Source organism: Bactrocera oleae, chromosome 5 (genome assembly GCF_042242935.1).
Source record: "Bactrocera oleae isolate idBacOlea1 chromosome 5, idBacOlea1, whole genome shotgun sequence".
Taxonomy (NCBI): domain Eukaryota; kingdom Metazoa; phylum Arthropoda; class Insecta; order Diptera; family Tephritidae; genus Bactrocera; species Bactrocera oleae.
The window spans coordinates 64,255,906-64,271,978 of record NC_091539.1 but is presented as its reverse complement, the minus strand read 5'-3'; the positions used below and the strand labels follow the sequence as shown (position 1 = coordinate 64,271,978).

Here is a 16,073-nt window from a genome sequence, read left to right as displayed (position 1 = left end):
GTGTTTTTTGCACGGCTATCGCCTTTGCGTAAGCGCGCCCGTAATTAAATTTGTTGTATTCGCCGCACTATTCGTGCCCCGTGCGCTCTCTCTAGCTGCGACGAGTGCTTAGCGAAATCAGTTATGTATAATTTATAACATTTTTTGTGACGGATTACAACTGTTGTGTTATTACAACAATATCTGTTTTGTTTCTGTTTATGAATGTATTATATTATACCCTACGCCAGAGCCGCCGTTACCCGGCTGTTGTCGCTTTGCCATCCCTGTCGCCCGTGGGTAATTAATAATGCATAAATATGATGCAGCGGTTTGGGGCCGTAACTGGTTCAAGGTTATGGCCTGCTCCTGTTAGCACGGTTTATTGTACTCTCATATTTAGAAATAAATTCTACTGCAATTATGTGTGTAGATCTCGAGTAGAAACAAAAAAAAAAACTAAAAAATAAGAAATAAATAGCGTAAAAATATAAAAAGGAAAGCGCAAAAACAACTGTTAATTCCTTTTTATGACCTTTCCACTTGGTGATTTTCGTCGCCTTCGAAGTTGATTCGTAATTATTTATACGATGTTTCATTTGTTTCGGAATTTTCCATATTTGCCTCATTCTAGCAGAAATTTAATGTTTTTTTACTATTTCTTATTCTGGCTTATATGGCAATTTGCATGGTTGCACAAATGTTTGTATGTACATACATACATACATACATACTTATGTGTGTAAATAATAGTATTTTGTCAATATTTCAACTACAAATATTATAATATGTTCGCATGTAATTATGCACATGTTGAGTGTAAAAATCGCTATTGAAGATAAAACAAACAAAATTTTGACATGTGGATGTAAAAAATTTATGACACTTAGACTTAGTAGCCTGATCTAGCTCAATGCGGTGTTTCCAAAGCTTAATTAAGCAGCAAACAAAGGCTAACCAGGTTGTCACGTGACCACTCGCAATTCGTTCTTCGCCCGATCCATCACAGATTTTCAGGCAAAAACTTACCAGTTTAACATTTAAAAACCTTGAGTCTTCCTTTTTATATTTTTGCAATTCAATTTATGCAAGTTCCATGGAATGGTAGTCTGTTTAAGTCAAAGATGCTGACTTTGGAAGCGGAGCGCGTCTTCGTTTATGATACCTGGACGATAAAAAGTTAATTTCAAATTAATATCTTAATAAACAAGTATGGTAGGGTTAAGTTCGGATGTAACCGTACATTTTATACTCTCGCAAAGTCAAATGGTAAAATCGTTTAAGATTTCTTTATATATTTTAATAATTAGAAGTAGGAACTGTTGCCTCAGTTATTTAGACAATTTTTGGTCACAAAGTGACACACTTTAAACGGATTATTCACACAAATTTTTACCCCGATACAAGCATTGTTGCTTGATTTGCATAGTGGAAAGGGAAAAAATTTAAAATGGTGTTATATTATCACTATAACATAGAAATACGAGAAGAATGTTATGTACCGAATTTGGATGAAATCGGTAAAGCAGATCCCAAGATAGGGGTTGTCACCTAAAAGTGGACGGTGCCACGCCCACTGACTAATTTTGAACGTGATTCCTAAAAAAGTCATATCATACCATCCTAGAGAAGTTCGCGCTTTTAGTAGTTTTTAACAGTACCGTTATATGGGGAGTGGCCGTCACGCGATTTCACCCATTTTCACACTGTCGCTAGAGGTGTTCTCAGCGAACTTTGTTGTTATAGCTTTAGCGGTTTAGGTGATATGCACATTGAATCTATTATGAAGCGGGACCAAGCCCACTTTTTAAAAAAATTTAACTGCATTTGCCCCTCCCTAATGTGATCCTGTATACCAAAAAAGAGTCTTGTATCTTGTTGCGGAGCTTAGTTATGGCAATTTATTTGTTTTTGATTAATGGCGTTTTGTGGGTGTGGCAGTGGTCCGATTACGCCCATCTGCAATACCAACCGTCTTATGGTACAAAGAAACATGTGTACCAAGATAAATCATAAAGATATCTCATTTTTTACTCAAGTTACAGCTTGCACGGACGGACGGACGGACAGACAGTCACCCGGATTTCAACTCGTCTCTTCATCCTGATCATTTATATAGGTATATATAACCCTATATCTAACTCGATTAGTTTTAGGTGATACAAACAACCGTTAGGTGAACAAAACTATTATACTCTGTAGCAACATGTTGCGAGAGTATAAAAACTATAAAACAAATTCATCGTTATTATTTTTTTTTATTAATTCTCGTTTCACTTCGATTGAGAATATTTAAATATTTTTGTTAAACCAAACCAAATTTTGTCCACTTACATTTTAACATTTGCATTTTATCAGCACTGATTTGCCTGTACTAAGATAAACACATGTGTATGTATATGTGTTTGTGCTCATGAATATTTATAGATAAACAAATGTCTGCGCGCTGTCTAGAAAAATAAATTTGCAAATTATTACGCCGCATCTCCACAGGCAATGTACATTGCTAACCAACTTGTCAAATATTATACATTGCCATTGAGGTTGGCAATGTTCTTGTGTGGGCATTTGCTATCATAAATATATTATATCATAAAAATTTTATAAGGATGACAAAAATGTATGTGGAGAATGAAAAAAGTGGAAATTTACATTTTTAAATACAATAAATAAATAATTTTTTGGAAAAAAAAATATTTTATATTTTATGACAGCTCTGTCAAACCACCAAAATGACAGTTCATTGCTTGCTGTATATGACATAAAATGTATTTATATATCAATTGCTAAACATTAGCAATATGCAGTCTGCATTGGCAATATTGCTTGCAATAAAGATTTTTAGCAATCGTTAATTGCCTGTCCAGATGCGGATTTGTGGTATTTATGTGGCTTCACAAACTGTTGCTATTTCGGTGCCATTGTCAATTTTTTGTTTGTTTGTTTTTGCTAGTCTTATATTATTGTCTTCTTTGTCAGTATATTTGTATTCGCATTTAATAAACGGAATTATTGTTTATTAAGAAAAAATAAAATGTCTGCTACGCGATACAGAAGTGAAAATTCTGGTTATGTTCGAAGCATTGAATTCAACGAAGAGTGAGAGAAAGTATCAAAGACATTTTACGAATGAGTTTTTTTACATTAAAAAATTGTTGTATTCAGTATTTAGATTAAAACACTCTATATTTGGTTTGTGCTAATTTAAATGTCATACACAAAATGTTGAGTCTATGGAGAATATTCCTAGTTACATAATATATTTCCTGATAAATATCTTTAAAATGTATTTTATTTTACACCAATTCTATACTATTTAATTTTGTTTCAATAATTCATATGAATTAATTTTTTTCCTCGAAACAGTTGGCAAACCCTTCACAAAAACTAACTTTATATTTAATATATTTTTCTCATTTAATAGAGCAAAAAATTCATATGAAACAGGTGACAACTTTCCTCCAAAAAAAGGACAGCAGAAGTTTTTTCTAAACCTGTTCGTACCTTGTTTTATGCTGTATTGTAATATTTCATGTATTTTTGTTGTAATAGAAAATGGTAAACAGGTGTCAACCTTATTCATCATATAAAATCTCTTTAAAAGAAATTAATAAATTGTAAAATATAGTTTTTTATATGAATATTGCAGTGCCTATATATACGTGTCTTAAAAGTTTAGTTGACTAAAATTTTGAAATTTTCAATTTTTGGCAACCAACTAATTTACTTTTTTTTCCAAATTATTTGTTGCTGTTTGTTCGGAACCATTTCAACAAATAATGTTACAGAATTCCTTTTGGGGCGAGGAATTTTCCTCAATAAGTATAATTTCGGAAACAAATAAGTTAAAAAAATCTATGTTTACAGGGTGTCGAAAGTTTCACATTTTTTAAATAATCGCAAGACAAAGTTTTCAAATCACGTGACAAATTTAAATTTTTTTAAGTAATACTTTAATACAATCACATCAGCAATTATATTTAATTTCAAATATTTTTAAAATCTTAAAAAGAATTCCTGTTATCCTCATACAACAACATCATCTTCAAAATGGCACTCTTATAAATAAAGTGTATTTACTCTGGAACGCGCCTTTTTACACCATTCACTCCATTTTGCCGCCTTTTTAAGGCCATTGTAAAATGTGTTCATGTTTATGTATGAGTGTCCCGAGAGATGCCCGAATACAATAGCAATGATAAATGTTATATTTACGATTGTGCTTACGCTTTTTGAAGACACCACAGCTACATTCGCAACCACTGCCCATACATGAGTGTACTCATAAAACCGTAATATGCGTACATATGAGTACGTTGTGCGCTAACTGGCCAATCAAAATTAAACGTCTCCGTTTTGCTCAATAGCCAAAACGCACACACACCTAGCGGAGGGAGTAACACAAAAATACGGGTTTTGCCGAAATTTTCATACCAAAATCGTCATACGCTAATTTGTTGTGCCCGTGTGTGTGGGTGTGTGTGTCTACTTCCTCGTATCTATGTAAGTCTCGTATCGCCCTACAATGTTAGCTGCATTCCTATTGGTCAGCTAAACGTTTTCTGTTCAAATTGTATTTACATATGTATGTACATACTTGTATATTCACGGTTGAAGGATGCCGATCATTGCGCCGTGTCGTGCTCGTTTATATGGAGCTGTGTGTGTTTTGTTATTGTCAAATCTGTACACAAACGTGAATTTGGCACGCGATCGTGCGTCATTTTGCCGCGATTAAAACAAAATGAATGATCTTTCTGCGCGTTGATATGTACATACATACATATGTGTGTGTACAATACGTCAAATTGCTTGACATGCATCGGGGTGTGTGTGTGTTTGCGACGCTTGAATGTTTATGAAATACATATATACATATGTCAACGCCGTCAGCAAATTTGTTAAGTATGTTATTAGATATTTGTTAGATAATGCGCGCAATCTGGCAATTATGTTCTAGTTTTGGTTCAAATTTGTCAAGATGCTTAACACTATAATGAAAGCTTACCGTTATTAAAAAATTATTTACTTTTTCTTCTTCATACACTAGCTAAAGTTGTCTGTGCTCTACTATTTTTTGGCTTAACTCTCTTCTCTTTCGCATTCTATGCGCTCCAAACTTTATAGTCTAAACTAAATGTGTGCTCTTGTGTAGACACTCTTCAATACGTCGGACATATGTTTACGTACATATGTGTGTAGCTAACAATAACAGGTGTGTCTACATATTCTCATATTTTTGTTTGTACTTCTGTACACATACACATATGTATGCATGCTATGTTTGTTGAGCAGTGCATGCAACGAAAAGTTTACATTCGAAACCAGTACCCGTCGTGATTGCTGTTATTTAATTTATTCGTTCATTTCGGTCAATTAAACTAGTTGTGACGCCAAGTTATCAAGTGTTTTGGCCTCTCAACATATTTGACGAATAATTTAAATTTTTTTCTTTCAATACCATCGTCAACATTTGATTTGGAGCGTGAAATATCTTTAGCAATCTAACACTATTATAACATACAGTGTGTTGGCGAAGTATGTGTATGGAAATTTAGAGAAATGTTAGATTGTAGAACTGAATATATTTGTATGTATCTAAAATTTTTATTAATATCAATTTTTATACCCTGAACAGAGTATATTAAGTTTGCCACGAAGTTTGTAACACGCGGAAGGAAACGTCGGTGACCTTATAAAATATATGTACATATGTATATACATATGTAATGTAGTTGATTTACCCATGTCCGTCTGTTTATATATATACGAAAATTTACATGTCCGTTTCCCCCCAAAGAGCTGCTCATATGTCAGAACCGCCGTTATCAGACCACTATAGCATGTAGCTGTCATACAAACTGAACAATCAGAATCAAGTTCTTGTAAGGAAGATTTTGTATTTATAATTGGTATTATAGCTTCGGTGCAATCGAAGTTAACTTTATTTCGTGTTTAAATTAATTTGTACACCTAGTGTGGCAGAGAGAAGCTACTCTCAATTGTTTTAAAATACATATTTTAAGAACACGCAATAAATTTTTTAAGTAAATAATTAAGTATTTAACAAGTTAGACGCAATTTCCGACGGCGCTAAAAAGCTGCAACAATTCCAACATTATCCGTGAATGAATCTTAAAACAAAAATTTTTACTAGAAAATATTGTCAGTACATTGACGGCGGCGTTTAAAAAAAAGTTGAATTTTACCCAACATTTTGGTCGTTTGTCCTTCCAAAAGTTGATAGTGAGTGCATCATTTGTCTCCGAGTAATCACTCAAGTAAATTTGAAATATGTAGTTTTGAGAAAAACGTGTTTAAAAGCTCTTGAGTGGCTTCTCATTATAAAGCTGTAATTCAAAAACTATTACAGATATCATTTAAAATTTTAGTATGTTATTTTTTAAAAATAATTTTTTTTAATAGGGTGCCTCTTAATATAGTCTCCACTGATATAACGAATTTTATTTTATTCTGAATTTTTCATTCATTTTGAGCAAAGATTTTGTCCTACTGATTTGGTTAAAACTATAAAAAAGCATCATGTCGAAATGTAAGTAATTTTATTATTATTTTTTTTCTTCATTTTTTTACTTTTTTCATTTATTTATTTTTGTAATTAATATATTTTTTTATTTCAATTGTTTTTTTTATTATAAATTTATTTAATTTTTATATTTTTTACTATTGTTAATATTTTAATCATTTTCTGTTTTTAATTTATATTTTATATATTTAGTATTTTTTATGCCTAAAGTAGAACCAAGTAATTTTTAAATAATCTTTGTTTAATAATTTTGAGCCACGTAAAATAAATTTTACTATATTTTGTAGTCACTGATGTATAAGTGACCACTATACTCACACTTTTCATACCCAGTGTATGTAAATTTGTCTGTGTGTATTTACCATGTTAGCGGCAAGTGAGAAACAGCGTCGTTTTTATACTCTCGCAACATGCTGCTATAGAGTATAATAGTTTTGTTCACCTAACGGTTGTTTGTATCACCTAAAACTAATCGAGATTGATATGGGGTTAAATATATATATATATTTAATCGATCAGGATGTTAGGACGAGTTGAATTCCGAGTGACTATCAGTCCGATATCTCTGAAGATACATATATTGGAAAATTGGTACAAAACTTGGCAAAAAAGTAAAGACGAGTCCGTAGATGGGCATGCCACGCCCATAAAGCGCCATTAATCGAAAAAAATTGGGCACAACGAATCACACTTCGGAGGGATACCTTTGGTTTGAAAAACTTGAAAAGTGGGCGTGACCCCGCCCCCTAATAAGTTTATTGTATATATCTGCCAAACGAATAAAGCTATATTACCCAAATTTACACACAACAAATATTTACCAGGCTTTTTACGATAATCTGAAAATAGGTACCCATATAATGGTTTTATTAAAAATTACTAAAAGTGCGATAAACCAATAACTAAATGCCGGAGGGTATTATAGGAGCTAGTGTCAAAATCGGACAATGGGCGTGGTGAAATCACATGTCTCGGGACCTGCTCGAGCTATTTCAATCAAATTCGGTACATATGATTGCTCTTAGATTCATATGTCACAGTGCGGAAAAATCGTACTACAACCATGTCTACTGCTCATATGACACAATTTTAAATTCCATCTGATTCTTTCACATTCCACAATAAAAATAAAGCACCAATCAATGTAACGAGATAAAACTTTGCACGAATAGTGCCTTTGAAGTGTCTCACCTTGTGACTAAAAATTGTCCGAATCGAACCAAAACTGTTGAAGCCCCTAGGTACCGAATATGTGAGCCCCAGGACCCATAGTTGACTTTTTACCGAAAATATCGGCCAATGTGTGAGATATCTAATTGAAATTCGGAGAGAATGCTTTCCTGATGATAGTATGCCTAAGTGTCAAAAATGGGTTGAATAGGCTCAATATTTCCGTTAGCCCCCATATACCTAATATAATGATTTTCGAACTTCCGGGTGACTTTATATCGCATATATCAGCCAATATAACAGTTATCACAACAATAACGAGAGAGAGCGTATTGTCTTAATAAGAGTGTATTTTTGTGCTTAAAATAAGTCAAATTGTGTGGTTTATTTTATTCTTTATGTGAATTTAGTCTATGAATTACCCCCACTCCCAAATACTACATATTATATATTGATTTTCGTTATTTTTTCAAACCTTATACCGCCGAACATGTTCAATGTGTGAGTTGTATATTTATAAAATTGCTTGAAAATATGATCTCAAGTATACCTCAGCAATGTCAACTTTAAAAAAATTAAATGAAAAGGTCTTCTTAAAAATGTGTGGGATTATGAATAAAATGGGCCTAGACATTGGTCCAAACCTTATATCCCTAAAATAATTAATTGCGGTACTTTGGTTGACGTGTTCACATCAACTTATTTATATTAAATTTAGCTTCTTCAGTTGAGTTTATACCCCATATATTGCATTTGAAGATGATTTTAATACAATTTTAGCTGACGGCAAGTAAAATATAGTACTAAAGCTAAGTGAGTCTATAACCTATAATATAACTTAATAAAGCACCAAATTTGATTGTCATCCATTTACAATTTCATCGAATAATGAATGTTTTCCCAACACCTGAAGGTATTTTCCCTGCTTTGACCGTTGCAAGAGCATAAAATGTTCGGTTACACCCGAACTTAGCCCTTCCTTACTTGTTTTACATTGACTTTATCAGTGCGTTCACTTGCCTTGCCGCTGCTACTTGTATTTTTATAATTCAACGCCGCTCGCTGCTTGCCGCTTTATACAACTCAGCACACTAGTGATTTGTCCGCTTTGCGAGTTTACGAACGCGAAAGCTATCGGGCAGGTTCTGCTGGCTTTTCAGAAATTCACGATTTTCATTTCAGTTCATCGATCTCAACGTAAGCGATCGGACGCAGAGCTTGCAAGCGGGCGAGATAACATCGAGTTACAATTAAATATGATATAAAATAAAACAGCTAATTGTGGAATTGTGTGAAATTAGATTTGCAAAGTATTGTTGTGTGTAGTGAAGAAAAGACACTCGTCAGTGCTCGGTTTCAATAATTCGCAAATTCGCGCTCATTCGCCAACTAACTACGATACATACTTACACATACATATATAGACATTGTATATTGTTTTGACATCTATTTAAGAACTTTATCTTATCATCTTCGTATCATCGTGTAATGCTTATGCAGCGACTAACAGCAGCCTATCGTCGGTGGTCCGTCAGACTTGCCCTCGTCCTCATTCGTTGTGCTACGCTAGAAATCTAGCATTTGCTTGCTGAAATGAAATGATACAAGTATCGTGTTAAGAGAAAATTGACAGTTTTCAATCAAATTTCGCAAAAAGCCGTCGCAAAACTGTCACCGCCGACAGTCAAAATTGTGCTTAAAAAGCTGAAAAATCGTTGCGCCAAAAGTTCTTTCATAAATTGGAAACGTCGCAAAAGGAGGCGAACGGCCAGCAGTAGCAGCGGCAGAGCAGGGTATTAATCAAAACATGCAAAAATACATACATACATATAGAAATATGCATACATAATAAATGCTCATTTTGATTTGAATTGTGAGCCTCGTAACATATGTTCATATGAATGTGTGTATGTAATACCAACCAGAGATGGTGCTGACTTACATACAATATATGCATACATACTTGCATACATAAATATCATAATGTGCGTGTGCTGGTGGTAGCCTTTTTATTGTTACTATTTAGTTTTGTTTACACTAACGCAGAAAAAGCGCCACAACAAAAACATAATTTCTACAAAAACGCATTTGATCGGTATAAAATGCTCGGTATAGAATTAAATGCAAGCAATCGTTTGCGAAAATCGCGATCGCACAGAGTTACAATATCACTTTAAAGAATATAATGTGGGCAAGTGCATAAAGTGTACTGCGAAAATTTTTTGTGTGAAAAACAGTTTTGAAAAAATAATAACGAAAATGACAGTGGTTCTTTAACTGAAAAAGTGTTGAAAAAAAATATGTTGAACGTGAGCACACAAAAAATTATATTTATTGAAATTTAGGTGAAAAGAAAAAATTTTATAAAAAAAAAAAATTTATTTATTAATAATTAGTTATTAAAGTTGTCAAACAGCATGAAAAAAAAAATATTCTAGTATAAAAAAATTATATATTGTATTATATGCAAATAAAATATAAAACTAATATGAGCGTTTACCTAAACGAGCTTGTATAAAAAAATACACATAAAATAATGAAATTAAAAATTTTGAATCAATATAAAACATTTATAAAACAAACAACAAGTTTGTAAAAAAAATATAAAAAATATAAACAAGAAATGAAAAAATATATTTTTTTTATAAAAACAAAACCAATTATCGCCCATTCCCAATAGCTAAGAAAATCATTTTATTATAAAAATCTCCATATTAAATTATATGCAAATAAATAAATACAAATAATATGTGTGTTTAAAATTATACATACAAGTTTTTAAAAAATTATTGCAGCCAGATATATAAAATAATTTTAAAAAAATTGTTGAATTTATAAAACAAAGTAGTAATTTATAAAAAAAAATAGTAATTTATAAAACTAAAGGTTTTTTTTTTATAGTTAATCAAAAATAATTTTTATTTATAAAACAAAAAAAAAAATGAAATGCAAAAAAGGAATAGAAAAAGAAATGAAAAATATTTTGTTTTTATTAAAAAAATCAATTATCGCCCATTCTCAACAACTGAGCAAAGCATTCCATTCTAAATATTTACACAAGTTTTGCGCACAGGTGAAATTGTAATAAACAAGCGCTAAATTTTTGTACTAAAAAATGTCACTACTTATATATGTACGTATATAAAAAATAATGTTTATAATGCGAGCGAAATTATAGTTGCATAACCACAGGTGTTTCCGGCTTGTATTTGAATATTATTTATACAATCCGACTCTATAAACCGTTTTCATTCTAAAAGTAAATAAATGTTTTAAGCCAGTTTCCGATTTCGTTCCGTTTAACGGTAAGCCAAGTGAAGGGGAAAAAAATATGTTTTATAAATAGAGCAAAATTCCTGTTTATATTTAGGCTCAGTAACAGCTTATTCTTATAGAAATACATGTGTATGTATATATGTATGTGTATTTACAGACGCTAAATAAAATGTAATTTAACTTCTGATCGTTGAATTCAAAATTAAAAAAAAATATTAATTGACAACATACTTTCTCGTCGATTTTGAGTAACTTTTTATACCCTGAACAGGGTATATTAAGTTTGCCACGAAGTTTGTAACACCCGAAGGAACCGTCGGAAACCGTATGAGCCGTCTGTCTGTATATATACAAACTAGTCCCTCAGTTTTTAAGACATCGATATGAAATTTTGCAACTATCTTTTTCTCACTAAGAAGCTGCTCATTTGCCGGAACGGCCGATATCGGACCACTATAGCATATAGCTGCCATACAAATTGAACAATCGGAATCAAGTAGTTGTATGAAAAACTCTTTAATTTGACGAGGTATCTTCAGGAAATTTGGCATGAATTATTATATAAGGCAATAATCCAATCTCCGAAGAAATTGTATAGATCGGATGACTGTAGCATATAATTGCCATATTAACTGAACGATCGGAATAAAGAGCTTACATGGAAAGCTTTTTTATTTGACGAGGTCTCTTCACGAAATTAGGCACGAGTTATTTTTCAAGACAACAATGTATTCTCCGAAATTGTTCAGATCAGATCACTATATCATATAGCTGCCATACAAACCAAACGAGCGGAATTAAGTTCTTGTAGGGAGCCTTTGTATTTGTGATGGGTATTATAGCTTCGGTGCAAACGAAGTTAACGTTTTTTCTTGTTAAGATCTATGTATTCATGTAGTTGCATATATATTAAGCCGGTTGCTCGGTGTCGGCTTGGTAATATTGAGCGGTAAACTATATTTTTTTAAATCTATTTTGATTTTATAGAAAATTTTCCTAAAATAGTTTTTTAGAAAATGTGTCCATTTCTACTTCATCTTGATTTTTATTACACTCAAGCAAAAAATGTCTTTAAACCCACAATTTTTTACCTTAATTATTATATTTTATTGTCGGTACAAAGAGAGCAAATATATTTGAATCCAGTAGGTAAATGTCGTAAAAATATATTCCTTGACCCAAACATGATTTCTGACGATTGAGCTGGCTTAGTAAACCATTTTTTCAAAGTTTTGTTTTTGACTAAGGACTTTACAGGGTGGCTAGTTTAACTACAGCTAAAACTAAGCAGAAAAAATAACCTCGTAATAAAGATTTATCATTACTCATTGCAAAAAGACCCGGCAAGCGATTTACAGATCAGCTAATAAATCAAAAGCTTGTTGGTTCCTTTTAAAAAATAATTTTATCAAAGCACTTATCTTTATGCGCGCGACACTTTATGGCTTGTATTAATTCCTTAAGTAGATGTACCCACTAGAGCTTGCTCAACTTCTTAGGTACTCCAATTTAATTCCAAAGTAATTTAATTTTTGTTGTATGTTTCGATTGTTGTAGTGTCCTTGAACTTAGAACTCTCCGGGCACAGTTGTGACAAGTCACAAATAACTACAAGTGTTTTAGTAAGTTCTAAACGATTGCGGTCGTCGAACTGTGGATATAGTAGGAAGTATTAAAAATATGGCATCAAGGTTTTGCCACTTTCACAATTGCCAAGATTGCATGTAATAAAACCACACGAAATACTGTTAAGCAGGTTTCAGAAAAATATATATTCGAAAAAACAAAAAAAAAAAACTAAATGTAATACCCAGCAATGAGACAGTGAAGGGATTTCAGTTATTCGAAAGGGCGCTCGCGCGCAAAACGCAACGGAATATGTTGTGCTGTGTAGCCAAGGTTAACATCCTTTAAATTGCAATATCTGTACGTAGGTACGTATATATAAATGTAGAATGATTAACTCAAAAGCAGTCAGATAAATGCCTACAACAAACATGCCATATAATACGTGCGTTTTCGTATTTGTGTGCGTAGAAGTGCAGCGATTAGCCGGCTGAGGCGCTGTGCCAATAGCAGAATGAGAGAAAATCAGCGCGACAAACATTACACAAAAAATATGTAAATGAATTAAAATAAGATATATGGAAACCGCAAATAAGACGAGATTTTAAAACAGGACAGTTTGATAAGAAATTGTAAAAAAAAAAATTGAGTCAAAAAATGTTGAGCAAAAACGCGGCAAAAAATGTACTGAAATCACTTTGCAATGTACGCTTCGAAATAACAGTATTTTTATACCCTGAATAAAGTGTATTAAGTTTGGCAGGAAGTTTGTAACACCCAGAAGGAAGTGTCGGAGACTTTATAAAAAATATATGTTACATAGGTATATAATTGATCAGCATGACGAGCTGAGTCGATTTAGCCGTCGGTCTGTATACGAGTATGCGCTAAGTAGCCACTTAGTTTGTGATATATCGGTCTGAAAGTTTGCGCACATACTTTTCTCATACCAACGGACCGATCAAAATCAAGTTGGCATATAGAAGAATTTTATATTTGATAGGATATATTCAAGGAGTTTGGCGAAGAGTATTGCTTAAGACAGCGCTACGATATCCGAAGAAATTGTTCAGTTCGGAAGACTATAACATATAGCTCTTATACAAACTGACCGATCAAAAAAAAAAAAATTAAAAACTTGTATACTCTTGTATGCTATAAGAAATGCACCTGTAAAGTGTATTACAGCTTCGGTGCAGCCCAGGGTTGCAAATAATGCATTAAAAAAAACAATTTAATTAACATTTGAAATATTTTTTATTTTGTTATCACAAATGCGCGATCAAAAACTAAACAAATTTTAATTCCGAATTGAAAAAAAAAAATAAAATGTTTATCCCACATACCGGGTAACAAAAAAAAAATGTAATCCCACAAACCGCATTAACAATTTTTTTTAATTTTTTAATTAAGTTTTAATTTTAATTAAAAATTTATTTTTAATTTTATTTAAACACATTTAATCCCAACTACCGAATTGAAAAATAAAAAATAAAAATTTCAATCTTAAGCATATAATTAAGATTTATAAAAAATAATATGGTTTAGAATTAACATTTTTTCTAGTTCATTCAAATCAAAAAGTAATATTTTAAATTTTTAATCTCAAACATCTTGGATTAAAAAATGAAAATCTAATTTTTAATTCCAACATCGGGATTAAAAAATAAAAATAAATTTTTTATTTTATTTACTTAAAAACTCGCAACCCTGGTGCAGCCGAGGCTAGCGTTTTTTTGTTTTGACTTTATTTGGTTTTTACTACTATTTATTTTATTTTTTTGTTTTCCAAATTTACTAAGTAGGAATTTTCTTACTTTAAACACGACGTATTTAAATGCATATATGGAAATACGATGTGGCAAATGCAAAATTTCGTAAAGTCGTAACGATTTCAATTTATTTTTTTAAATATTTTTTCAATTTTTTTTTGTTTTTAAATTTTTTTTCAATTTTTTTTTTGTTGCAATTTTTTTGCATACCAAAGACTTAAAAAGCAAATGCTAACCTAAAAAACCCACCAACGCCTGTAGTGGCACGCAGAAGGCGACACATATTTTCTGCTGCAACAACACTGAAGAGCCAGTGTTGCTATGGTCATAGTGACCGCGTTTGATGCACATTCGTTGGCAATTGCAAGCTCATGCTGTTTACACTCGGCAACTGATGACAGCTTTCTGGCTTTCTACGAAGACCACAGCAACTGACTAAAGTGGCAAAAGAAGAAAAAAAAAAAACAGAAAACAAATTTTATTCATTCGAAATTTGTTGTGTCGCTCAAAACCAATTGATATTCACTTTAAATACGTATTTATTTAAATTTGCATTCCTTAAACTCATACTTTTTGTTACATTGTTTAATTTTAATCTCTTTGTTTTTGTATTTATTGAATTTTGTGCTTCAAGTAAATGCCGCAAATCAGAGTTTTTCACAAAGACAGAGATAAAGACAAACGGCCTAAATGTGGCACAAAAACAACTACTTTAACCACCTAACTGCATGCATGTGTGTACTTGTATATAGCAAATAAATTTAGTGAAAAATAAAATATATAAACACCTATAAACACACACAATCTGTGGGTGAGTGAAAATATCATCGATAAGTTGCAATAATAATAATAACAATAAACCCGAAAAAAGCGCGTTCAAGTTGAAAAAACCAGTTCGTCAGCGCGCAGCAGGCAGCAAGCCGCAGCAAAAGCCAAAATAATAATAACAAACACATATACTATACTCGTATAGATAAAAATAAAAACAACATTGAAACAAATTTTTTTGCAACGTTGCCATATAAATATACAGAGGCAGGCAGGCAGTCGAGTTCTTCACGATTTTCTCGACGCTTGTTGTTATCATTGTATCCGCCGCAGCAATAACAGACGGATCAACGGGCAACGTCGCCAAATACGGCACAAGACACAAGGCAGAAGGCAAAACAATGCGTTTCACTTACAATCAGTATAATTATTCCGAATCCGGTTATCGGATTCCATCCAAGATGCACAACAGTAATACGGGTAACGGCTCATTGGCGGCCGCACATCAGCATCATTACAGAAGTAATTTTGGTAAGCTGCAATGCTACTACATATATTCTTTATATTTAAAAGCAAATATGGTACATAGATGTACATATGTATGTGTATCTGTAAGTTAATTATTTAAATTATTTTATTTTTAATATTGATTTTTCAAAATTTTTTGCTAGCTCGTTGAAAACTTGAAACAGTTTTCGGAATTCTTCTCAATACTACTTATACATATTTCATTTAAGCACAAAGTAAAAATTTCCAAATATACCTTTCTATTTCAATATAAGACCCGCTCATTTGCAAGCAAGCAGCAAAAGAACACACGCTAAAATAAGAAAATGAATATAATTGATGTTTCCACTTGGTGATTTAAATCATTCTGCGAATTTTGTTAAAAAATATTATATAAACAATCTGAGTCAAAAGGTCTCAAAATTTTAAAATAAATACAAAAAAATAAACTAAGTGTATTATTGTCTTCTGAACAGATTATTGCAGTA

The 16,073-nt window shown here is 32.0% G+C and overlaps 1 protein-coding gene across 6 annotated transcripts in view; it reads left to right on the top strand.

Annotated features, from left to right (window-relative positions):
- The window catches only part of NFAT (NFAT nuclear factor), an 88,391-nt gene that overhangs the window by 41,184 nt on the left and 31,134 nt on the right, over nucleotides 1-16,073 (top strand). Inside the window, exons 1-2 of one of the 6 annotated variants that reach the window (XM_036368952.2) lie at nucleotides 8,825-9,489; nucleotides 14,945-15,600. The exons of 1 other annotated variant lie outside the window; for it this stretch is intronic. In XM_036368952.2, the coding sequence (XP_036224845.2) occupies nucleotides 15,480-15,600 (121 nt within the window). In that variant the 5' untranslated portion in view covers nucleotides 8,825-9,489; nucleotides 14,945-15,479. Of the gene's footprint in view, nucleotides 1-8,824; nucleotides 9,490-9,568; nucleotides 10,042-14,944; nucleotides 15,610-16,073 lie in introns of those variants that run through there. 4 more of the 6 variants (XM_070110407.1, XM_014238949.3, XM_036368954.2 and 1 more) reach the window with 4 other exon arrangements.